At 42.1% G+C, this 26,593-nt stretch overlaps 1 protein-coding gene across 8 annotated transcripts in view; it reads right to left on the bottom strand.

The window, feature by feature from the left end:
- Positions 1 to 7,048: 7,048 nt before the first annotated feature.
- The window catches only part of fgfr1a (fibroblast growth factor receptor 1a), a 28,521-nt gene continuing 8,976 nt past the window's right edge, over positions 7,049 to 26,593 (bottom strand). For 2 of the 8 annotated variants that reach the window (XM_028995138.1, XM_028995136.1), the window contains exons 3-19: positions 20,729 to 20,904; positions 19,461 to 19,605; positions 19,296 to 19,379; positions 17,729 to 17,901; positions 15,082 to 15,205; positions 14,182 to 14,372; positions 13,430 to 13,580; positions 11,604 to 11,800; positions 11,151 to 11,296; positions 10,914 to 11,035; positions 10,399 to 10,509; positions 9,461 to 9,651; positions 9,003 to 9,125; positions 8,854 to 8,924; positions 8,602 to 8,739; positions 8,387 to 8,492; positions 8,086 to 8,262 (exon numbers count right to left, since the gene is read on the bottom strand). In XM_028995138.1, the coding sequence (XP_028850971.1) occupies positions 8,086 to 8,262; positions 8,387 to 8,492; positions 8,602 to 8,739; positions 8,854 to 8,924; positions 9,003 to 9,125; positions 9,461 to 9,651; positions 10,399 to 10,509; positions 10,914 to 11,035; positions 11,151 to 11,296; positions 11,604 to 11,800; positions 13,430 to 13,580; positions 14,182 to 14,372; positions 15,082 to 15,205; positions 17,729 to 17,901; positions 19,296 to 19,379; positions 19,461 to 19,605; positions 20,729 to 20,904 (2,426 nt within the window). Of the gene's footprint in view, positions 8,263 to 8,386; positions 8,493 to 8,601; positions 8,740 to 8,853; positions 8,925 to 9,002; positions 9,126 to 9,460; positions 9,652 to 10,398; positions 10,510 to 10,913; positions 11,036 to 11,150; positions 11,297 to 11,603; positions 11,801 to 12,644; positions 12,790 to 13,429; positions 13,581 to 14,181; positions 14,373 to 15,081; positions 15,206 to 17,728; positions 17,902 to 19,295; positions 19,380 to 19,460; positions 19,606 to 20,728; positions 20,905 to 26,593 lie in introns of all 8 variants that reach the window. The other 6 variants (XM_028995139.1, XM_028995144.1, XM_028995142.1 and 3 more) reach the window with 6 other exon arrangements.

Here is a 26,593-nt window from a genome sequence, read left to right on the forward strand (position 1 = left end):
ATTTTGATCTGTGCATCAACCATCCTATATGTAATCATATTAAATGCAATTTGCTACATTCAAAACATTATTTTACACTCTTGTGTATATGTTAATTATTCTGCTTATGCAAATTTTTTTTTTTTTTTCTCTGGAGGGTCAAAAAAATTAAATAGTATGGCACAGTGTGCAATTTTAAAAACCACCAAGAGAGAGCGCCACAGCCGCAGCAATGAATGAACCCTCTGTGTTAAGAAGGCCGCAGCTGGGGACGGGAATGACACCAGCTGTACCAGGCACCCTGCTGTCACCAGAAGACATTGGCATGCCTCTCACCCAATGACACACTGTCTGTCAACACACATCGCTGCTTTATATCTGCCTGGCTCCACAAGACAGGAGGGTTTTAGTGTCAGCAGCCAATATTTAATGTGAAATGGTTTTAGATTAAAAAAAAAAAAACATTTATTAAAATTAAATATGACTTTTGACATTTGGGGAAGTGGTGGCCTAGGGGGTAAGATTGCTGGTTCGAATCTCTGCTTCATAGGCAGCTTTTATGGCTGCCCACTGCTCACCAATAGTGATGGTTAAAAGCAGAGGACAAATTTTGTTCCACCGTGTGCTGTGCTGCAGTGTTTCACAATGACTATCACTTCAATTGTACTATATAATTAGAAGCTCCACTCTGCTCCCACTGTCCCAGGAATGGCTTCAGATCTGGATTCAGTGATTGTGGGTCATGAGTGAGTAATTAATGTAATTTAATGTGACCTCATTACATTAAAATCAGCAGTGATAAATGCTGGTTTAAAACATGAGAAATAAGAAGTAAGAAATAATTCCTGAGTAAATTGCCCAGCACTGGGTTGCCGTGCTGTGTCTGACACACAGCCTCTAACAGAACACCAACCTCCTGATACTGGGACGTCACCGCCACATCTGCACCGTACCCGATCAACAGGAATGACTGAGATCAGGGTCACTGAGACTGTGTCGATCAACTGTAACTGTGAAGTAATGAAGTTAATTATATTTAATATGATAATATTGAAATGTATGCGTGTGTGTGGAAGGGTTCCTCTCTGTATGCTACAAGTGGTTCACACATGCAACCAGCAAACTGTAGCATATCTGAAACAGACGATTAACTTAAGGGCCAAAAATATTTGGACCCTGCTGTTTTCTAAGCTGTTCAGCACTTGTTCACTAAAAATGAGCAATAAATCCATCGTCCATGTCTGGTACAGGCTTTCTGCCTTAATCCTGGGAGCAGAAGAGGGCCGGACTTTTCCAACAAGCGCTGGCTTTCCTCTCTGCCTATTCAGCACTTCTCCCACAGGCATAGCATAAGCAGCTGTGCTGCTTCATTTCGACATTTCAGCCTGTTCCGCAGAGGACCAACAGGGGAAAACTTTCCATGTTGGGTTGAGAACGGCAACACAAGGCTGGCTCGGCAAAGCTCTAATATACAGGCCGCTCTGTATCCTTGTTTTTCTCCTCCCCATCCCATCCCAGCCCTGAACTCGGCACATGTGTATTCTAAATCAGCGCCATGCACCGTGGCACATGATTCCACTTCCCGCCGCATTCCAGTACCTGTGGGGATTCCAGTACCTTCAGCAGGTCGGACTCTGGCTACTGTGCGTCACTGGGACGTTTTTTTTTCTCTTTCTTTTCATATTTGGTTTTAAAAGCCACATCCTGGCCAGGCGGGTGAAAGAGGCTCTGTGCTCTACCGACTCGCACATCTGTTTGAGTTTTTATGCTGTGTGCTTTCCCGCCAGTGCCTTGGCGCGATGTCGGAGAAACAGGATGTGAGATGTTTCGTTTGCTCCCTTCAGGTGCCATGTTGTCAGGAAAATCCCTGCGGTTGCAGGTGATACGCTATTCAAACTGCCAAGAGGCTTGTGCTTGCGGAAATGAAAATTACAGCCATGTCAAGATCATCAATCATAAAAAGAGCAAACCTTATGGGTTCAAAGAAGGAAACTAAAGGCTTGTGGCATTTTAATAATCCCTGTAATTATGACACAATGTTATTCTCTATATTTTCTATATCCTCTACATAATTGTTTTTTTTTTTTTTTTACCATCCAGACTTATCTGGATGTCTATTGCTGAATATAACCACAGAGTTGAAATGTCCTAGTTCAAAAAAGCCCCATTGAAATATCTATACTACTATAATTCCGAACATTATATGTTATAGTGTTATACAAAATGTTTTATTTCATGAATAATAATTTGTTGGATGTTTGTGTTTTTAAGAATGTTCCCATTACAACATTTATTGAAAAGCAATAAATCATACTGTGTGTGTGTGTGTGTGTGTGTGTGTGTGTGTGTGTATATATATATATACACACACACACACACCTCTTGTTTGTTCTCCTGAGTGTACTTTTCCAGACACTTTAGATGAACGTTTAGATGAAATACATAGTGTCCGGGGTTGAGGACCAGCAGTGGAAGGTATATCAGGCAATCTCATCACAAGAAGCCCAGTTCAATTAGACTGAGTACACAGACATATGGCCCCAGGCGAGTTATGTGATTAGGTGATCTCCACACAATGAGCCTCTTTTTGATTTATACTTTCCTCTCTGTCACTCACTAGGTCATGACGGACGTCACATAGCTGCAGCTTCCCTCTTATATTTGTATGAAGGCCAGTTCAGTGCTTTACCTAGATTTCTTACAATAATCACATGTATTTTGACCACCAGTTAGAAGAGTTTAATTGTGTTGTTTAAGTGTTCCCTTTATTTTTTTGAGCAGCATACTTTTTTTATCAGGAGAAAGTGAAGTTTTCTGTTCTATGAATCAGTTTTTTCAGAGTCACCTCTTTTTTGCACATATCTGACTAGCTTGACGGTGGGGACGGTGTTCCTCCTCTTCCAAACATGGCGAGTTGAGTTGATGCCAAAGAGCTCTGACCACAACACTTTCACCCAGTCCTCATCTGAATCATTTAGATGTTCAGCAGTGAACCTGTACATGTGAGCAGGGGGACCTTGCAGGCGGCAAGACTTCAGTCCTTATCAGCAGTAGTTGGAACACTGCTTTCTTGGTCCCAGCTGCCTTGAGATCATTGACAAGTTCCTTTCAAGTAGTTCACTGGTTCGCTGTTCTCATTATTATTGAAATCCCATGAGGTGAGAGTCTCCACGCGTGGAGCTTCAAAATGAGAATGATTTTATTTTTGAAAATAATTGTGCCAACTGTTGTCAGCTTCTCACCCAGCTGATGGTCTTGTAACTCCAGCCTAGTGTAGGTCAATAATCTTGTCCCTGACATCCTTGGAAATCTCTTTGGTCTTGGCCATGATGCACAGTTTGGAAGGTAACGTCCTTACCTGCATAAACTAAAACTGGGAGTTAGAAATGTTGCTGATTGATAAGGGCTCATATACTTATTTAATTCATGAAAATGCAAATTAATTTATAATTTATTTTTCTCTCACTGTTCAAATGAACCTACCACTGAATATATTCATAGTGGATATGGATTTCAGATATTTGTAGCTGGATGATTCATGTGGTGTAAACTGATGCTATATATAGTACTTTGTACTATACATATTATATAATTTAGTAATATTATCATTCTTATCTTTTTTTCTGTGTACCTCGACCTTATAGCTGTTGCTGTGCATTGAAAGACACTAGCAGGGCCGGATTAGATAACTCAGCCTGAAGGACAGCGTCTCATCTCTGTCTGGACCCACCTGGTGAGGAAAGATGATCCACTGGGTGAGGCGTGAAAGTGCTGCCTCCAGGTGACAGGTGCATTGTGGGGCCACTGTGCAGGTATGTCAAAAGGTGCAGATGTCCCACGCTCACTTTACATTCACAGACTGACTGCCTTCTCTGCCTTCCCCACCCCCTATTGATTGTCCAGTCGCTATTTCCACTGAAATCAATGTACTGGTCTTTTAATTAAGATACAGGTAAAGTCTTTTACACCTTTTTTACTAAATATATATTATATAAGACTGGTACACAGGCTGATAAAAGCTGTCTAGAAAGCTCCATTCAATTCACATCTGACACCTCACAGGTTATTTTGCTCATCAGACTTGCACAAGCATGCTCTCTATCTCACTCTCAAGCTCACACACACACACACACACACACACACACACACACACACACAGAGCTGCAGAGTTATCACTGCAACATAAACTAAGTCAATTATGCATTGACTCACAAATTTAAAAATGTGGTATCTTGTGATGAAAAACAGAAGCAGGATTAAATCAACTTGATCACGATTGGAGTTCAATGCATAATTAATTTTCATTATTTCATGCTAACATAAGCAGTGGACAATTATGTGATAGCAATCCATAAACACTGTGTAAAACCATTAAAACTAAATACTGTACAAGATTATTGGTTGTTGTTTTTAAAGATTTTCCAATAAAAGTCAGAATGATTTTTATCTTGAGATAAAGTGTAATATAAATACACTCAATACGTTCAGTTATGCAGCAGTACATTTTGCAAACATCTCGCAGGGGCAGGATGGGCTGGCTGGCTCATATGTCAGTTTGCAAAAAGGTAGGCTAATAACTTTTTTTTATTACATGATTAAACAAATGGTTTAAAAATATATTCTTTCACATAATCAAAAAAAGGATAGTTGTCCAATTGGTAACTAAAATGGTCAAAGCCTAAGTTTAATCTGGATAGGTTCATGGGAAAAAAAAGCACACCACATATTAGTTCCACAGGGAACAATTTTTGGACCATTCATGAATCCATATTTAACACTTCCCTGGCAATTTCAATTGTTTATCAAGTACTTTTGTCCGTTGAAAAATATCCCCAAAATGATGGCAATGAGCAGAGACCCAAAAAAGATGACCCTCTTTCTGGTTCTTTTTTTTCCATGATAAAGAGAAATACAAAACAAAACGAGGTCAAGGAGTGATTGACAAGCTGTGCCCTTCCCTTGCCCTTCCTGTCTGTTCTGCACCAGTGGGTGCAGTACCCACTGGGAATCTGTCAGCTTCATAGTTCTTGTACAGACAGAGGACGGGCCTCTCCGGCGAGACGGTGACACTCACGAGTCAAAGGGCATAGGTGCAGCCTCACCCACATCCATCAGAGCTAGCACTGATTTCAGACAGTGCACTGCATTTCTTCAAGCCTTCAACATCACCACAGCATTCTGTTAAGTCATTTTGTACTAAGAAAAGCAAAAAACTAGAACGATGAAGTGATTTGTCATTATGATGCACAACACCCACAATGAAATGTATCTGCTTTTAACCCATCACCTTAGTGAGCAGTGTGTGGGGATGGTACCTGGAAGTTCGGGATTTAAACTGGAAAACTTCTGATTACGGGTCAGTTTCCTTACCTGTTATAGGCCACCACTGGTGTCAAGTTAGTATAGATTTTCCTGAGTGGCTGGCAAGTAAATAACTAAGTTTGGAGGGTTTGTCCATCAACTTCCAGGCATTTTTGGCAGACCACAGCAGAAACAGATGGGAGCTGGCCAGGTTGGTATTCATGAAGCCGCTCATTCTTTTCACTCATTCATTGTTCTGCTGCCTTTGTTCAGCCGGACTCCCCATGTGCGCCTGTGGTGCTGCTGCGCTGCTGCTCTCACATTCAGCCAATCCCCCTTTCACTCCCCTTCTTTGCCCAAGTCCCCTTTCTTTCCCATAAATCAGCCATTCAATCACTCAATGAAGTGATAGACAGCAGAGAGCGACAACAGGTTGATGACGTCATTGTCTCCATGCCACAGAGCTTTAATAAGGGTGTCGCCCACGCTTGCAGAATAGATGCGGCTTCACACGCTGACTGCCAATACATTCCCCCGTATGGAGGGGGGAGGACCATCAAGGTGACTGGAAGGTCATCTGTCAGCCCCAACAAACACCCAACTAAATGAGAAAGAATAATGGAGGCTCCATCACTTGATGCGAAGCAACAGGGTCAATGTGAGCTCTGAATAAATCAAACGAATAAATCAACATGGGCAGTCACTAATCATGTGACAGTGGGCAAACACTTTCCAATAATTCATTTATTCCCTATTAAGCAGACACGATTAATCAGAAATACGAGCCTTTTCATACCAGGGTGTGAGTGAGAACTTGATTCTAAGTGGCTGGTCAGGTGTTCATTAAACTAGTGAAATGCACAAGTGGCAAAGTGTAGTGCACATTCACTGACTGAAAGCCCAGTAGGAACATGTTCAGAAATAATCCATTTTATTCTCTCAAATGTAGCATTTTAAAGATGTGGGGCAGAAGGCAATGCGAATGAAAAATTCAGTTCATAAAAAAAAAAAAAAAAGAAGACATATATGACAAGAAACAGGGGTGTTCACTTTTTGTTAGTTCAGGCAATTCATAAATGTATTCCCAAAAATATACACACAGATAAAGAAAAATCTAGTAATTTATGAGACCCAAAATTCAAATATTGAATAGATTTTATGCTACCAAAGACACCACACTTTATTAACCTAAACAATGTTGGGGTGCTTATTAGATACCAAAGTGGGTCAGAAAAACCTCATGCATTACACAACATCAGATCTTTTCACCCATACCTCATCTAGTGTGCTTATGTCAAGCACACGCACTGAGATGCATTTTCATCAATGCCGGTGCGCAGTTCTGCTATTTGCCTCAATTCCTCCCAACAACCTTCATCCCTCTTCCCCAAAGTCGCATAACACGGGCGCAGAGCCGTAAACACCTCCTCTCAGCAGGGGATGTGTCATTTGGCCGGTTTCAGCAGGAGGCGCATCAGTGCGTGGCTGGGAGCCAGTCCCCTGCGCCGGGCTCTTTCCAGATATCTGATGGATGGAGCTGGAGTGTTTGCTAGCAAAGCAATCCACACAGTCATAAATAACACACTTGCAACGGGCATCCTTCGCGTTGTCAGCGAGGCATTATCATATTTAAATCGTCCCCAGTAACCCAGGCTTAATGGCCAGGGTATCGAAATGGCCACCGCTGCACTCTAGTAAACCTGATTTACACAAGGAGCATTAGGAAGGAGGGGGGGGGGGGGGTGGGTTCCATCAAACTTCCAGAAGATTTAATAGTTTGTCTTTTTATTCCAATAGCATTTTATATGGTGACATTATCACTTTGAGGGTCTGAATGGCAGCTTCTGTTCACAAAACAGAAACCATATGCAGTTGTTTTTTTACATGGCAGATTACAGTACAAAAGGTTTTCTGACAGACTTTTTTCAATCACGTATATTAAGACATTTCTGAAACACTTGCTAAAAATAATTACAATCATGGAAGTGCACAGACTTGAGAATGCGACACTGAACATCTTGGACCTTAAAACACACTGAGAAAATGGACAGACGTGAAACTGCTAGCAAAACAGGCAGCATGTAGCATCTGAAGTCTGAGCCAAAAGCAATAGCTAAAATTGCAAAATCTGGCCAGGTCAAAGTTCATTATACAATCAAAAGTTCATGTAAAACATTGGATTCATCGGTCCCCCTCCAGTTCTACACTACTCTTCCAAAGACGACCACCATGAGCTTCTTTGTAACAAAAAAGGCCATACAAATTAGAGTGTATATTTATATATATATATATGTATACATATATTCATATTTATAAATTTCTAACTGTATTTACACAAGAAATGTCAATCTATCCATTCAACAGGAAACCACAGTCGGTCTTCTGGTTAATATTTCTCTTTATATTTGGTGTAAAAAGCAAAATGTTTTTATTTCAGCACAAGGGACAATCCCATCATCAAAATTCTGTACTAGCCTTGGTCCATCTGTGGAATGGTCCTAAAAAATGATAAGAGGGATGAATTAAGACAAGAATGGATGTGGTTTCTTTATCCTCCAGCAATGGCCTTCATAGACCTCAAACCTTGGTCCCATTTCACTACAAGTGCCCCAAATCAGGTTCTTGCGCTTTATTAAAAAAATGAACACTAACCACCCTGGTGTGTCTACACTTATTGGGACTCCTTTGTTTATATTCCTGCCGGGGTGACGTCCTCTGTACTGAGCATTGTCCCCTGAGTTCACGCGGGAGGTCACTTCAGCGTTAGAGGCCTGATCATAAGCAGGGCGTCTACATGGGGAGGCCTCAGCGCTTCTTGAAGATCACTCTGCTGGGATGAGGAGGGAATTTTGGCAAGCAGGGCTCGTCCACCCCAGCGTCATGGGAGAAGACAGAGTCCTCACCAGATGAGCAGGTGGAGCTCCGGGTATCAGGGTAGCTGGGGGAATACTGGTCTAGAGACATGGACAGGTCCAGGTACTCCTGAGAGAGCAGGTAGACCACAGAAGATGAAAGTAGAGAAGGGCACAGAGGATACAGAGAAAGTTCTTGATTACTGAAATATTTTAGAAGCAGCATTAGAATGTAAACCGTTTCAGAAATGTACCTGGTTGGAAGTCATAGACAGGGTGCGGTCCAAATCCTCAACCAGCTGTTTAAATGTAGGTCTCTGAGAGGGAACTGCATGCCAGCAATCCCTCATCATCATATATCTAGAGAAGAAAATAAAATACGAAAATAAACACAGCACAACTGCGGCCTTCAATTTTATGAAATATGATCCAGATGCATCAGCTGGGTATATTCCAGACTAGTCCTTACAGTTCGTGGGTGCAGGTGGAGGGCTTGTCCATGCGGTGACCCTCCTTCAGCAGCTTGAAGAGCTCTTCAACCGGCACGCCAGGGTAAGGAGAGCCACCGAGGGTGAAGATCTCCCAGAGGAGGACACCAAAAGACCACCTGAAGGACGCAGCCAATTCATCTCCATTAGACTGATTCACTTCATGTGAGTCAGTTGTGTACAAATACAAACAACCACTAAAAAATGGATCAAACATGATCTTAGTCACTTACACGTCACTCTGGTGCGTGTATATCCGGTCAAACAGAGCCTCGGGGGCCATCCACTTCACCGGCAACCGTCCCTGCCGAGAGCACTCAGATTAACGCCAGATAACGGAAGCACTAAAGAGAGTGGTGGAAACATCTGGAACCAAACTCACATTGGTGGTCTTCTTGTAATAATCAATGTGGTGGATGTCTCTGGCCAAACCAAAGTCAGCAATCTTCATAACATTGTCCTCTGTTACAAGAACATTGCGTGCAGCCAGATCTCTATGGATACACTGAAGGGAGAAAAAAAAATTATAAAATAAAACACCAAATTAATAACCAAATATTTCGCTCTTGGTTTCTAACAAATGGGTGGTTTTTTTTTCCCGGTATGGCATTAAATGAAACCTGAATTTTGTTTTGGCAATACGTCCGGATATGCATATTTGCAGATTTGTAGTTTTTGATCCAGGAATGTCATTCACAGACTAGCACTGAAATTCTAATGTCAGTCAACAGTGTGCAACGTTCTAATTAATAATAAAATAATAATAAAAAAAAAAAAAAAGGAAACTGACTTCAGGTTTGCCGCAGAAGCACATCAATTATATTAACAAAGAAACTGTACCTTTTTCGACGCCAGGTACTCCAGGCCCCGCGCCACCTGATAAGCACATGAGACCAGGTCTTTGATGGACATGTTCTCTACAGGCACCTGGTCCGGATTGTAGCAGTACTCCATGCCAGGCGGGCGACGGGCCCTCAAGTACTCCCGCAGGTTGCCCTTAGAGGCAAACTCCACGATTACATAGAGTGGACCTGTGAGGCAGATGACAAAAAGTCAAATGATCTGCAATATGAGCAATATTAATGAAGCATAAATGACAATGGGCTTTCATAACTTAAAACAGATTATAGTCATAAAACCCTAAATGCTTCATAAAGAGAAAATTAGAAAAGTAGAAGAGCCTTCAGAAGATCTTCATGTTGAATATTTGTCCTAATCCTCCAGAGACTAAGAAAGTACAACTCCCAACTATATAGGACATTTCCGAAGATATGAGAGAGTGCTGCCAAGGAACTCTGGCATGCCAAGGTTGCGAAACGTATCAGAGGGACCGTATGCTGCATCAGGTCGTGTTTTCTGTGTTGGTGTGGGACAAAATGCATGGATGGGCTCGGATACCACGTCTGGGTAATGGTTTTTCCCTCCGCTGAGCTGCCTGCACTGGTGCCAAGGTCTTTCAGGGTAGATTTGAGTCAGATCTGGCAGAAGGGGCAACATCCAGCAGAGTGCTCAGGAAGTTGGTGTCGGAAGCTCTTACTGCTGCCATTGTACACATTTGGCCGTGGTCATCTGAACCTGCTGAGCTTTCTGTATTTGTCCTCGGCTTTTGGACGACACAAAATCGTCTTCATGAACCCCCGAAGGCTGACTGCTGTCCCAATTTATTCAGTCTTTCTGGTTATACCTTTAGTCTTGTCTGATTCCATCCTTTTTTTTTACATCATCACATTTCTAAACAACATCTTTATATTATCGCTGTTTCACATCAGAAGGCTCACCATCTTGTGTACAGGCCCCCAACAGGTTGATGATATTCTTGTGTTTGCCAATGATCTTCATCATCTCCATCTCTGAAATCAAGTCGGACAGGTCCTTCTCGGTGGCATCAGCTGCGGGAGGAAGTAACAGTAAATAGATTTTACATTACAAGTCTACCTTTCCTTCTAAGACTGCAGTATGTAAATAACAATTATTAGGCAGGAAACTGCGGTGTCCAGTGATGGGTTGTGGAAGTCACGACCCTGAGTAGGACAAAGTGCTTATGGAAAGTGACAACTGTCTGCATAAATTATTACTCCATCCACTCTTTCCACAGCATGGACACGTGCCACTGGAAGACTGTCCAGACTCTCTATGCAATCATAAAAAGCAACATATATAAATATGTATATTAATAGTCTATTTGGATCAAAAAAGGTTAGTGCTAATTTACCAGCTATAAAGAACTACCCGAAACTGAAACTTCATGTCCAGAACCAAGAACCGAGCCCTTAAGTAAAAATATGAGACTTACACTTTAGCATCTTTACAGCCACTTTTGTGACACGATTGGGCTTGTCTTTGTCCAAACCAATGGCCTCTCCCATCACCACCTGACCAAAACAGCCTTCGCCCAATGGCTTCCCAAGAACCAGCCTGTGATGAAGGAGAATGTTTTAAAAGAAAATTGAAGAATACTAAAAAAATCTATTTATGTTTACCAATTATTAGAGGAAAACCCAAGGGCAAACAAAGGGTTAAAAAAATGCACCTTTCTCGAGGAAGCTCCCATCGCGGGTCTTGCGGAAGCTCATACTCAGACACCCCAGAGAGCATGGGCGACCCACTGGAAGACAGACGTGGTGGGCGCACCAGCATCACCCCAGAATGGAGAGAAGAGCTGGAATCCACAGAAACCTGCAGGGAGAGGGCTGTGGGTTACTCTCCACCCCATACAACTGGACATGAGTCTCCAACCCAGTCAACAGACGGTCACAACCAGGCACAACGTTTGTTAAAATTCTGCTAATTATGTTTATGTGTTAAGTGTACTACCATACATTGCAATGTACATTTCACATCAATTTGTCTACTCACAATAAAATCACTGGCCAGTGTGCCTTCAAGAATTTTGCAAGATGTTGGTTGTAATACATGGTTGTAATGCTTTGTCCAAAAAAAATAATAAAAAAAAGTAAGAGATCGCAAACCCCTATCTACTTTCTGTTACCTGTCTGCGCAGGGGAATCCTCTTGGCCAGTTTATGTACGGCCAACTGGCTGTTGAAGTCACTCTTTTTGGACGAGCTGTGCATCTTGGCAATGACTGTGATGACCACCATGACACAGATGAGAAAGAAACCCACGCAGTAGATCAGCACCTCGAGGTAGGTCTGGCTGGGCACTGGAGATGGAGGCACTGCTTCATTTGCAGAGGTGCAAAGATGTTAGTCGGCATTTTGAGGTATTTTTAAACACATTTTTTTAACATTTAACATTTTTAAACACATTTCTGGGTCAAGTCCATCTCTGTTACTCCGATCACTTATGTGAATATAATTTGACTACTTTTGGTCAACATAAAGTATATGTAATAGCTTGTGTGTATAATGTGCTTTTCAGTTGACTACTGAACTATTTTCCTTGCATATACTAATAAGGTGGTGTTGCACAGTTTTTAGTCATTACTTGATGTCTGTAAAGCAAAAAATCTATTTTTTTTTCCATCTTCCAATTGGTTTAACCAGACTATAATAACTATAATCACATATTATAATCAAAATTCTAAATTAAAGCACCAATAAACACACAAATTACATCTGCTGTGTTTGGTTTAAGAAGTAGAAGATTACATTGTGATAATCAGACAATCCAGATTAAACCCAGAAAGAACCATCCTCATAGTAGGTACGATTATCACTGTGTAGCCCAAAGAGTAAACCACTCTCATTTCACAGAGGAAACGGCACAGGCATAAAACTGCACTCTTTGGTAAAATGAATAACCAAACACAGTCAGATGTGGTCACCAACTTGCCAATTGCAAAAATAGAATGGGCGGGGGGAAAAAAAGCATACACACGGGAAGACACAATAATGAAATGTAATGAAAGCAAACCAGCAATGTCTAATTGCTGTCAATGGCTTGGAATTAGAATGGAAGTTGACAAAAAAACATTTGCAATCCTGACCGTTGCAAATCTGTCAGTGGGGAAAAGTATGTAGAGACCAGAGAAGAAAACCAGGGGGGAAAAGAACCTTGGATACCTTTATAGACAGTCAACCATGCAGAATGATGAGAGTGCCCAATAGAATTCCCCGCCAAGCAGGTATACTCCCCAGCATCCTCAAATGTCACATTCTTTATTTGGAGAACCTCCATTTCCTTGTCCGTGGTGTTAAGGCCGGCGCTCTAGAAGAGAACCATAGGAGCAGACCCCGAGAGAAGACCCAAGGAGAGAGAAAGCGTCATGAGTAAAACAAAAAGTACCAGTGAAGAACAGACTCATGTAAAGAGACGAGAGGACAAAGGAATATCTGTGCTTGTTCTTTGTCCAGCAAGAGCATCCTGAAAAAAGTTCAAAGAAGGTTAAGGGCATAATCCCCAAAGGAGGAACCTCTGGCACTTACGCTGCAGAAAACCACACAGTTAAGCGCCCTAGAGTTAGTTTCAAGATGACCAGAGGCCACTGTAGGACCCTGCTATGACCCATCACCACCTGAGGAGAACGTGCTCCCCCATTCAGTCCATCTCTACATGCATGAGATGAGCAACATGGAAGAATAAATCCAGCAGAGTAATATAATGCACCTGCGCGATCAACAAGAACAGAAGAGAATAAAGATGACAGCACAGCATGAATAAAAAATAAAAAAAAATAAGTTACTACTCTGCTGGGATTCTTCCATGGCTTCATGTAGAGTCAAGTACAAGGAGGGAAAGGCAAAGCGATGCTGTTCAGCCCATCGAAACAATATAAATTGGATTTAGGAAGACCTGCCTAATCGGCGCCCTGCCTTGTGTTCCCTCCAGGCCCTGTAGTGTGCTTTACCTTGAGCCATGTGGCTGATGACAGTGAGCCAGGCCGACTGATTGGCCTCCCCTATATAATTGGACACTTTACATATATACTCCCCGCTATCCTCTTCAGTCACATTGTAGAGTGTCAGCACCTGTGTGTCTGAGCTGTTCACTCCAGAGTGCTGCAAACAGGAGAAACACATCAAGGCCCAGGCACACCGCACCACGTAACTGGGATCGGGAACGTTATTCACTTTGAGTTACCACAGCAGCCAAAAGAGACTGAACAATTCAAGCATTTGTTTCTTCAAAACAGTTTGTCAAGTCTTGAGTCATGTGATTTGTTTTATTACAAAGGACAAAATTTCATAGGATAATGAAGTAAAAAAAAAAAAAGACAAAGTAGTTAAATATTTTGGCCTCTATTTTCAAAATGGCACAAAACAAAGAAATATGTGCCAAGCATGGGGCTTGTCTGCTAGTGTAAGGTCAAGGAATACATTCTAAATAAATATTTTCATACAGAATGAGGAAGTGGTGGGGTGTTAGTTGCCTAGTGGGTAACACACTCACCTATGAACCAGAAAACCCAGGCTAAAACCCCACTTACTACCACTGTGTCCCTGAGCAAGATACTTAACCCTGAGTGTCTCCAGAGGGACTGTCCCTGTAACTACTGATTGTAAGTCGCTCTGGATAAGGGCGTCTTATAAAATGCCATAAATGTAAAAGTAGTGTGAATGAAAACGTCAATGAAAAGTGCTTACAGTACACGATTCGTACCTTCAGGACACGGACGTATGGCAGGCCATCGGGACCCTTGCGGGTCCCATTCACTTCTATGTGCTTCAGCCACTGGATGTGAGGCTGTGGGTCACTGAAGACCTTACACTCAAACTCCACATCACTGCCCACCACTGCTGTGCGGTTCGCTGGCAGGCCTGCTTGTAGGATGGGTCTATGTGGGGAACGCTCTGCATTAACAAAGACACAGAGGCACATCACAATGACAATCACTTCTCTTTCACAAACAGACACACACGGGTATATAAAAGACTAATTTGGTTGCGTTCATAGAATCATTTCTTTTAAATGGGGACTAATTGGATCACAGTCCAATTTCACAGTCCAGTTCACAGCCGTTTCCAAACTGCTCTAAATACAGATAGACATAATTGCAGCTATTTTGTTTTAAATGGCAGGGCAGCTGCCCATGTTTTGCCAGAGTGATCAAATGAACAATTCCTTTGGCTGTGTTCAGAAAACACGACGACAGTTTAAATGGTAATGATGATGTGCAATCTAGCACAGCTTCACAGAGCTGTCTGTAAAGATAAGTGTGGTGCCTGGAGAACTAAAGACTAAATCCAATGCCTGAACAGTGTAATTGGTGGTGTCATTCCTTAAAAAAAGGGTAAAAATAAAAAAGGCCTTGTTTGGTTCTGATTGTTCTGCTCTCCAAACCACTGAAATTAACTCCATACCATTGACCTCAAACCATCCCGTGTCAGAAAGCCCTTTGACCACATACTTAAACTGCCCTGATCATTTTAGTATAAATGTGCTTTTAAATTCCTCACTCAATCATAGAAAAGAGTAATCAAGGGACATCTTTCAAACACAGTTCTCTCACTGGTCTATCACTAGAGCACACCAAGCAGAAAAGGTTAAACATGTACTTACCAACCACATCCAGCTGGTAAGTATGGTTAATACTTCCATACTGGTTCTCCACCACGCAGGTGTAGTTCCCCTTGTCTGAGGGTACTACAGAGTCCATGATTATAGTATACATGTATTCACGAACCTACAAAAAACACAATGTATATAGCCTTAAAATTTGAGTGAGCAAGAAAATATTTTAAATTATGTAGCGGTAGTACAGGAAATTGCATTGCACAAAAACCATAAATAATGACAGAACAGAATCTGAACTGCCGTTTCCTGCTATATTTAACATATATGACATATGAAACAACATAAACAGGAAGCGTTCAAAGGGTTTGGAACAGACATCCATATTTAAGAGAATAAATGACACTGGAGTAGAGCTTACCAGCAATACCAGAACAATACTCATTGTACAGTATATGTGACCACATGAAAATTTAACTATTGCTTGCAATTATGGTCAGCAGTAAAGTAATATAATTTCTTTTTTTTTCAGTCCTCTATGATGTAATGTCATCATATGATGTCCTTTGCAAATCACTTGTGAAATTTGTTGGTATTGGAAATTAAAAAAAAAAAAAAAAAAAAAAAGCAGGCCATTTTTACGTCAGTACCACAAAAGTGTTGGTTTGGTTTGGTACCCAGCCCTCAAAAAAAGTCCCAATAGCCACAATCTGTAATTGCTTTCTGGTTTTCATACAATATGCAATGGGCAACAACCAGTAAATTCAAGCAGACTGGAAACCGCAGACATCACTCACGGCCACAATAAATGAGTCTTTGCGGCTGCAAAACGTTTACTCATTACAGTCACCTTATTAAGTAAAAACAAATGGAGTGTGTATGTGAGTGTAGAGCAGGATGCAATGCTCCAGATGTGCTGCACTTTAGTGAATGCATACAGTCTGCCACGCTTCCTTGACAACCCCTCCTCTCTACACACCAGCCCCAGCCTACCGTCGGCATCTGAACAATAGATCTGAGTTAAGAAAAGAAAGTGTGGAGACGCCGGGAGTTTGGGGGGGTGGGGCCCACTAAAGCAGGACCCGTGCCCCTCGACAGCACAAAACCGAGTCCAGATGCTAGAAGGCTGGCGAGGGGAGCTGTGGTCCAGGATAAGGCCGGAGAACACCTTGATGGGAAGTGCAGATGCTGGGAGCGGGGGTGAGGGGATGGGGAGGGCTGGCCGGACCGCTCTAAAACTCGGTTATGAGCGGTGCCTTGAAAGGCTTCCACAGTTCTCTTTTTCAGTCATGTGTACTGCGGGATCCTGGCCTGGGCTTTTAATTGCTAATAGCGGAAACGAGTGCAACCATGCCTACGGTAATCATCTAAAGCTCGGGCGGCTTCTTGCACATATGAGTTTAAAAAAAAAAAAAAAAAAAATACAACTTTCTATAGAATTTTTATAGAAACCTATAGAGAAAAAAAAGACTGGGAGGTTGAAAGCAGTGTTCACGCTTGAGGTCATTCAAGGGAAATAAAACTGCATCCATTACTGGCACTAATTAACCAGTGGAAAATGTGACTGCATGTCTCACTGAGTTTTGTTTAATGACTGCTTCATAATTTTGTGACCGTCTGGTGCTCCTGTAATCTTAATGATCTAAAAATAAACACCCCATTTTTGGCCTCCTTGACCTCCAGCACAATTTGCTTCGGCTGCTTACATTTCTGGCAAAATTTCAGGAAATTACCATAGAATTAAGCATAATGGCTAACCTGTTAAAAAAAAAAAAAAAGGAAAAGAAAATTGTGAAATTGGGAGAAGTGCCAGCTAATTGTGACAAATGTTTAGCTACAATGTGGGAAAACTGGTTTGGGTTAAATAAATAAATAAATGAATGAATAAATAAATAAATAGCTCAGCGTGTTTAACACATTTTAGAGACATCCAGTATTACATAGCTGCAACCGTATAAGAAAACATTGTACGTGTAGCTCTCATTGAGAACTACACTCATGTCACCCTCAGCAACTACATTAATTATCTGTATCTTAAACCCTTTTTGATTGTGTGCTATTATTTTTGTCACCCAGTATATGATGTTTTTTAAAACTACATTTAAAATAGAATGACAACAATGATTGACAGGTTCTCATCCTGGATGATTTAAACCCACCGGCCAATAAGCCATAAGCACAAACATAATAAAAGATTGTGTTTCTCTATGGTATTATCTTTTTATAAATCCTGTTGACATACCAGCAAGCAAGCCCCATGTGTACACCAGTTTAAAAAAAAAAAAAAAAAAAAAAAGTCAGCACAGTTCAACAATGGTCCATTAAAAGTGAACAAAACCATGGTCTTCTCATTGTTTATTTGTATAATTTGGAAAATGTGCTGGAGGACAGAGGATGAAATGCAGAAAGAAAGTCAGCATTTCCATGCTGCTGGACTAACTGCTCCTTCACACGAAACAGACCCTGGATTAAACCAGGCCTTTCTGGACTGGCCAGAGCACGTCCAGCTGTTTTAAATGTGCTGGATCCAGTCTCTGCCGGATGCTAAGAGCCCTGTAGCTGCTCAAACACAGACGGCCTTTTGTCACATGGGACCCTTTACATGCCTTTTAGACAGGTATGAAACTCATAGCCTGTTGCACGCACGCAGCTGATAGAAAACAACATTAAATGTTCCTTAGCTTAGGGAAGTCACCTTGAACCCTCCAATCCGCTGATCCCTCTTGAATTCTTTTCCATTCTTAAACCATTTCAGTGTGGGGGTGGGGTTGCCACTGGCCTGGCAGCGGAACTTCACCGTTTTGCTTGCTGGGACTGCGTGCAGCTTCTTCTCCATCTTATCTGGATGTGCCCACTTAGGGGCCATTGCTGAAGGAGAACAACAAAAAAAGGTTTACCTCATTACAAATGCACCAGTCAAGCAGGAGAAACAGATTCGAAGTGGATTCGAGCATCTCCAAAACACAATATATACCTCAATAACTTCAAATTTCCTCTAAATAATGGAATAAATGCTGAGTTCGGCACTCTATTGAATAAAATGACACCAGTACAATGAATTTAAACAAAGTCACAATCCTGAGGTTTCCAGTTTGGAGTCTCATGTACTCATGTGTGTCTGTGTTCCCTGTTTGTTGTATTAAGACGTCACGCCACGTCTTCCTGACAAAAAGTTGAAAGTTTTTCTTCTGAACCAGGCAATCTGCTTCCATCTCCAATTAAGGTCTCTGAAATCGCGTTGGATTTTACTTATCACCTCGGCTTAGCTTTATTCTGCTGTTATTGCAGTATAAAATGCGCATGCAGCAGGGTGGGGGAGCGGAGTTGTCTGCTCTGACTGCAAAAAGAACTATTTAGAACTGAGTCGGAACACGCATCCTTTGTGCAGGGCCTGTTCAAATGCACACAGGAAGCCAGAAGGTAGACTGCTTTGAACCGTGTTTTCTTTTAGGTTGTATTGTGTGTGCAAGGAAGTTGGAGTGCTAGTGCAAGCAGCGAAGTTTCTGATAGGTCCTGCGTGTTACTTACACTCATACCACATAATGATTTGAGCCACACTATTTAAACTGTGTGGGGAATGGGAGTGGCTATGGGAACAAAAGATGCTGAGTAGATCTCCGAACTCCCCAGATTTCAGTTGGACTGATCAGTAGGGCAGATCTGTATACATGAATGCCTACCTCACATCAGGATTTAAAGGATCGGCTGCTAACCTCTACCAGGCAGATTCTACAGGACGCGTGGAAGTATTTGCACAATAAATTATTTCAATACTTCGAATGATCTGAGCGCAATCAATAAAATAAAAGCAAAAGAAAAAAAGAAAAGGACGTAACAAACTATTCGAATTGGGGCATTAGCACCATATATTCCTCCCTCAGGGCTCAGGGCAGTGAAGTGCCTTCTGGTTTCATAGTACCTTCCAGTCAAACACTAACCAACAATTTTACACAACAGACGCTTGATATCAAGTATTAGTCACAGGGAGAAGACGGTGCTCATTGATCTTTAGTTTATAAAATCTAGCAACCACAACAGGACATTTATTGTTCCTTTTGTGTGTGTGTTTTTTTTTTTTTATTTAACTCCCTCCAAATCCCCCTTAGGACTCAGGCAGTAATTTAATTTCTCTGAAGAGATTTATGTCCAACTGAAACAACAATATTTTGCTTTTACTGACTTGGGGATCCACAAAACTTTCAAAGTGCTTTGAGACTGAAACTGGATGAAAATGACAGATTGGGCTGTGGAGGAGAACTCACGCAGTAGCTTTTGGCTGCTGGACACTTTTGCCTCTTCTGAAGAAGATTCGTCATCTTCGTCATCCTCTGACGATAATGCGCTTTCTGTTGAGTATTAAAATAATTATTCAGACACCTGGGCAGCCATCCCACTGAGAGCCAAGCTAAACCTCACGACTTAAATACCTTTATAAACGGTCAGCCAGGCTGAACTACGCCACGATCCAAAGGCGTTTTCCACGGAGCACATATACTCTCCAGCGTCCTCAAGAGATATATTCCGTACAAAAAAACCCTCTAGGTCTTCAATGGTTGTGTTAGGTCCAGATTTCTGAATAGAAAATGAACGGGAAAAAAAACTGCCATTATGAAGTGTGATCAACATCAACGACATTATAAGATAAAGAGCAAAGGACGGAGCCCCATAGAAGCCCCGTCCTCTGAAAACTGGAAATGAATGAATGACACCTCTCCATTGTGATCTAAAGTTAACACGATTGTGTGTAAATAACATACACAACCACAGTAGTAATGGGGTATGCAAGCTGTTACTCTCTGTAACATGTCAGATGAGGTAATCGGACAGCAACATTAAATACAGTACAAAGTGTACAAAACCATACCGAGCCAGGCTGTGCTGCGGAAACGATTTCGTTTGTGAGAAAAGATAGTCACAGTGCCAACAGTGTGAGGAGAAATGATTTGGACTCAGAAGATGGTTTTGCTCATTTAACAACCTGAACAAGTGGATCCAAACAAAGAAGAAACAGACAGGAGACATGAGAACAAAGAACAAACACCATTCCAGTGGATGGCAGGAGGAAAGGTCCTTATTAGGACGAAACGAAGAGACACAGACATGGAGGAGGGATGGAGGGAATGAGAGGGAGAACGAAGTAGAGACCGTTTCCAACATAAACCAAATGCCCAAACTTTGAACTGCTGGGGTTTGAACTGCAGGGATTTTTCCATGCCGTCATTCGCAGTACACGGCACAAAAAAAAGGGTGACCCAGGAGGAGGAAAGAAGACTGTATAATGCAAAAAAAAACAAAAAACCCAGAAAATTCCCCAATTTCTCCTGGTTCAGCACAACACTGAGCTGTACGCCACAGAGCAACGCACGCAGGAAGCTATCAAGGACGGGTGTATCCGCACCACCATGGCAACTGGTGAACCAGAGCACACCCATAAAACTGGCCCAGGGTGACATTAATGTTATTCCTTTCAGATCTGATTCTTAGAACAGGTTGTTAAAGGGTCATGCTGACCTACGGCTTGATCTGTGAAAAAAACACTTTTCTTCCTTTCAGCGTATCATATCATAGCTCCCAATAATGTAAGAAGGCATTCGTGTTTTTGGTCTTTATTACTAATAAGCAGGTAATTACTGTAAGAATGTTTTACTTTCTTAGGACAAGCAGATTAACTTAGGAAGTCGATAATGTCACATACCTTCAGAATATGGTAATCGGGGCCATCGCGGCTCCCATTGACTTCAGTGCGTTTCAGCCACTGCATGCTGAATGGAGCGCTACAAATGACTTTACAGTCAAACTCCACATCGCTACCCACCACAGCAGAGTGATTAGCTGGACCCGTCTGTATCATGGGACTCCGAGGGGAATGTTCTGCAACACACACACACAAACAAGGAAAACAAGGACACAAATTAGTCTATAGACACATGTTCACTACTCAAAAGGTCATTTTAATTTCATTTGTGTGATTTCTTTATACATATTACAGGGTTCTTGTTCTTGTCCTTCATTAAGAGACCCATTCACTTCTGGACAGATTTGCCAGAGCTATACACAGTGCAGATCTGGGTATGGATTTGGCACATGTCTTTCTAACAGGTTTGTGAAGTTGCCGTAAAGTCCGAAAACAATGAATGCAATGAAAATAGGAAATGTTCAGAATGAACAATTTTCCCAGTTCAGATGAAGGTGAAAGGTTAAGTACCATTCCAACTAACCTCTATCATCAAATTTAGATCATACTATGGTCTTGTTTAGAAGGTCACTCATGTTCTTATACATTTGTACCCCAGTCTTCAGTCTGTTCTGCTCTATTCCTCAAAGATCAAACATTTTCACTCCTTGAAACCAAGAGCTTGAGCCAAATAAAATAGAACAAAACAAAAAAAAATATTTCTGACTCAGAGCAATTACTAAGCCCCTTCCTCACAAAATTGAATCTGTCCCTCAATGAGTCAAGGACCAATCCTGGCAATCTGAGCAACAGGAGAAAAGGGGAAGCAAATCTAATTCCAGAGATGGGCTGAGGGTGAATCAAGGCAGCCACCTGAGACCCCCATTTTCCAAGTGGGGAATGAGAGGGGTGGTAACCCAATTAAACTGACAGCATGTCCATCACCATGTTGTTGTCTGGCTGGAAGAAAAAAAAAAAAAACAGGTGTCTGGGTTTAAGGTAGGTTTCTCATCACTCACATGAACATTTTAATACAAGCATCGTACAATGAACGTCTAGGTGCTTCAAGCCAAAGCCATGGAAAGGAAGTGAAAAGCTACAATTCGAGGCTCCCTTCCATTTCCTTCTTTACATATCAGTGGAGGAGAAAGGGGGCACGCCCACACAACCTGACAAAACCATTGGCCGCTCTGACCCCTCCCCCCGCACGCTGGCCTAGTATAACTAAGTCGACAAAGGCCTGCGAGACAATGAAGCGCAGAAAGAGTGCGGGAGCGGCCGAGGCAGCGGGAGAAGGGGGCCTGCTGTGACCGGTTCCAGGGCCAGTTGCCATGGTGACCTCAGCTGGGCTGAGTAAAGGTATTTCCTGAATCGCGTATGTCTGAAGGGCCCCTAATCCCGGCAGGAAAAGGGGCCAGGGGGTAGGATCAACTTTCTCCTCAAAATACAGACCCAAAAATGGGAAGGGGAGGTAGTGGATCATCATCATCTTTCTCCAGCCCTCCACCGGTTTGGCGATAAGCTTCAGTCAACATTGCTACAATTAAATCGGGGTCACAGGCATGCCATTAACAGATCCCATAAAAGCTGTGAAAAATGTGTCTGCCACTTTGATGTAGCACACAGAAGGGCCCGGGGTTTGAGTCTCTGTCACAAATCTCATTCGCAGACCACAGCCTGATTAAATTAGGTGAGATTAGTTCAAGCCGAAGCCTTAAGGTTTTAGCTGCGCGTTTCTGACATGGCCTCTTCATCAGCAGACAGGCTTGTTCGCCCACCACTGGAGCGATGAATGCAAATTCATTGAAACAATTCTACACCCCCATTTCGCAATTTTGTCCAATTCTCTGGGGAGATTCACAAATCATAGCAGATAGCAGCAGACAGATCAGGCAGGTCCCCTATCATTTAAATTTCAACATTAGCACTTAAGAGTTCCCCCAGCCTGTCTATGGTCCTACAGGGGCTTGAAATGGCAATATGTATAAAGCTAGCTTTGGCCATACTGCTTCGCTGTTCAGACAGTCAGATCAGGATTTGTCCCCTTACGTAGTCATGGGGGGACGACATAATCATGGCTTCAAATGTGAAGCATTGAAGTTGCTCTGTGATTGGATGTAAAAATGAGCACAAATGTTTTTTTTTTTGGTCACAAGAGACACTAAAGAACCAGTGGGTTCATTTTATATTTTCTGGAAAAACGGGGACAAGACTTGCAGTCTGCGCCAAACATTGTCGCTGGTGAATGGTGTTGATGTAATTTCCGTGTAATTTCATTGTGGGACTGGACCAAAAAAACAGATGATTTCAGATACAGTATTAAGGGACACGAAGACCGGTATAAAAGCAAAAACCTGTGAAATAATCTGAGTGAAGTCTGAGCAGAGACAACATTTCAGCCAAAGATGCAATATGAAACAAAACCTTTTTGTTTGTAAAATCACTCTGAAGTTGAAGTCAAACATTAAAGACTCGGATTCCACAAGGAAGCCGGGTTCTCAGATGATCCTTCAGATTCTATGATAGGATTAAGGATGGATTAAGGACCATATTTTCCAAAAGCAAGCCAGCTGGAATAGTTAGGTACTTTAGCCCTCTTCAAGCCATTTGGGGAAGAAAAAAATAAAACTGATTGACATCCTCAAAAATCTAGTTAATTATAGAAATCATGAGGGGGATTTTGCAGAATCTCTTCATGTGAGGAGGCATGTGATGGAATGGATTAAACTGGAGAAAGAGTTCAGGAAGTGCCAGTGAGCAAAGTGCACTGAGCAGGAATAACTTGTTGGCACTAGTCTATAGGAACTGGACCGGGGTCAAGATAGGAAGAAATAAGCGAGAGAATGACTGCAGGGATTTCCTGTCCTAAACTGAGCGAGAGAGCGACAGAGAGAGAGCAACAGAAAGAGGATTCAGTTTAGGGAGATAATGAATGTAATGTATATAATATTATAACACACAAACACACACACACACACACACACATTATATATACAGGGATTGCAGAATTATTAGGCAAGTTGTATTTTTGAGGAATAATTTTATTATTGAACAACAACCATGTTCTCAATGAACCCAAAAAAAACTCATTAATATCAAAGCTGAATGTTTTTGGAAGTAGTTTTTAGTTTGTTTTTATTTTTAGCTATTTTAGGGGGATATCTGTGTGTGCAGGTGACTATTACTGTGCATAATTAGGCAACTTAACAAAAAACAAATATATACCCATTTCAATGATTTATTTTTACCAGTGAAACCAATATAACATCTCCACATTCACAAATATACATTTCTGACATTCAAAAACAAAACAAATCAGCGACCAAAACAGCCACCTTTCTTTGCAAGGACACTCAAAAGCCTGCCATCCATGGATTCTGTCAGTGTTTTGATCTGTTCACCATCAACATTGCGTGCAGCAGCAACCACAGCCTCCCAGACACTGTTCAGAGAGGTGTACTGTTTTCCCTCCTTGTAAATCTCACATTTGATGATGGACCACAGGTTCTCAATGGGGTTCAGATCAGGTGAACAAGGAGGCCATGTCATTAGTTTTTCTTCTTTTATACCCTTTCTTGCCAGCCACGCTGTGGAGTACTTGGACGCGTGTGATGGAGCATTGTCCTGCATGAAAATCATGTTTTTCTTGAAGGATGCAGACTTCTTCCTGTACCACTGCTTGAAGAAGGTGTCTTCCAGAAACTGGCAGTAGGACTGGGAGTTGAGCTTGACTCCATCCTCAACGCGAAAAGGCCCCACAAGCTCATCTTTGATGATACCAGCCCAAACCAGTACTCCACCTCCACCTTGCTGGCGTCTGAGTCGGACTGGAGCTCTCTGCCGTTTACCAATCCAGCCACGGGCCCATCCATCTGGCCCATCAAGACTCACTCTCATTTCATCAGTCCATAAAACCTTAGAAAAATCAGTCTTGAGATATTTCTTGGCCCAGTCTTGACGTTTCAACTTGTGTGTCTTGTTCAGTGGTGGTCGTCTTTCAGCCTTTCTTACCTTGGCCATGTCTCTGAGTATTGCACACCTTGTGCTTTTGGGCACTCCAGTGATGTTGCAGCTCTGAAATATGGCCAAACTGGTGGCAAGTGGCATCTTGGCAGCTGCACGCTTGACTTTTCTCAGTTCATGGGCAGTTATTTTGCGCCTTGGTTTTTCCACACGCTTCTTGCGACCCTGTTGACTATTTTGAATGAAACGCTTGATTGTTCGATGATCACGCTTCAGAAACTTTGCAATTTTAAGAGTGCTGCATCCCTCTGCAAGATCTCTCACTATTTTTGACTTTTCTGAGCCTGTCAAGTCCTTCTTTTGACCCATTTTGCCAAAGGAAAGGAAGTTGCCTAATAGTTATGCACTCCTGATATAGGGTGTTGATGTCATTAGACCACACCCCTTCTCATTACAGAGATGCACATCCCCTAATAAGCTTAATTGGTAGTAGGCTTTCAAGCCTATACAGCTTGGAGTAAGACAACATGCATGAAGAGGATGATGTGGACAAAATACTCATTTGCTTATAATTCTGCACTCCCTGTATACACACACACACACACACACACACACACACACACAAACGTGATATACATACACATATTTTTTAATTGTATGGTATATTTAATATCTCTTGCCATAGTTTACCATCCATAACCACTGAATGCAGATCGGGTTCTGACCTGAGCCCAACCAGGACATGACAGGGCAGGGACATAGTCACCATTCACTCACACCTATGGCCAAATTGGATTCACAAATCCACCCCGCTAGCATACCTTTGGCCCGCGCGAGGAAACTGGAGAACCTGGAGGAATCCAGCTCTTGAAATCCAGGACAATTTACTGATCCGCCAAACTGTTAAGACCACTGTTTAACTAGCAACTGTATAGGCCATTTATGACATTGATGTATGAAGACAAATCAGCAAGTCCCCTCTCTGTAGATGCAGATGCAACCATAAAGCTAAACATGAACCCTAAACTGGCCAACACAAAAGTCCCAAACTCCACTTAGAGTGTCACACATTTCATCTGGACTTCTGTCGTTCTGTTAGTCTGCGGATACTACCCTCCCTTTGTCCATAATATTTTTCTATTCTGCCCAAATATGTAATAAAGAAGACCTGCGTAGGATGGTGCTTCTAAGATGCAGCACATACACAAACGAACAACAACACGCGGCAGACACGTCACGCCCACGTGTTACATGACGGGACGGGAGGGGAGAACGGATGCAGAAAACAGGGAGAATGTTGCAAGAGACCATGTTCAATCTACACAATCTACTGGCCTCTGTGATATTGACGGCTTGTGACCTGACGGCTCTGGTGCAACGCGGGCAAAATTTCCACATATTGCCCATGCACATGTCATCTTCTCTTGACAGGTGTCACCTCAGGCTGTAGACAGGAGGTCAAATTCTGAAAAACAGGGGTCCTGAGGCCGCACTCCTGGACGACGCCCTTCTGCCTGATCCCCAACGGAGACGCTCGGCTCACCAACTCAACAATAGCAAAAACCACAACATGCCCTTACATCCAAAGCTGCATAAACATGAGAAGCGATTTCATTTGATTTATTGGGACCAAAAAAAAAAAAAAAAAAACAGCCCTCAACAAAAACACGTAGCGGACACTGAAACCCTCATGCCACAATCCAATGAAAGTTTAAAAAAAAAAAAAAAAACACACGCCCTCCAACTGGGTTATTTGTTGACAGCTGAGGCGTCTGCATATCGATGGGCGGAGAAGAGAAATCTGGTTTTACACTACCAGCCAAAAGTTTAAACACACCGAACTCTGCGACGGTTATGGAGACGAAGATGGAGCCATTTTGAATGATCCAATGAAAACAACATATTTCATATTTTTGCTTGATG

Source organism: Denticeps clupeoides, chromosome 11 (genome assembly GCF_900700375.1).
Source record: "Denticeps clupeoides chromosome 11, fDenClu1.1, whole genome shotgun sequence".
NCBI classification, from domain to species: Eukaryota; Metazoa; Chordata; class Actinopteri; order Clupeiformes; family Denticipitidae; genus Denticeps; species Denticeps clupeoides.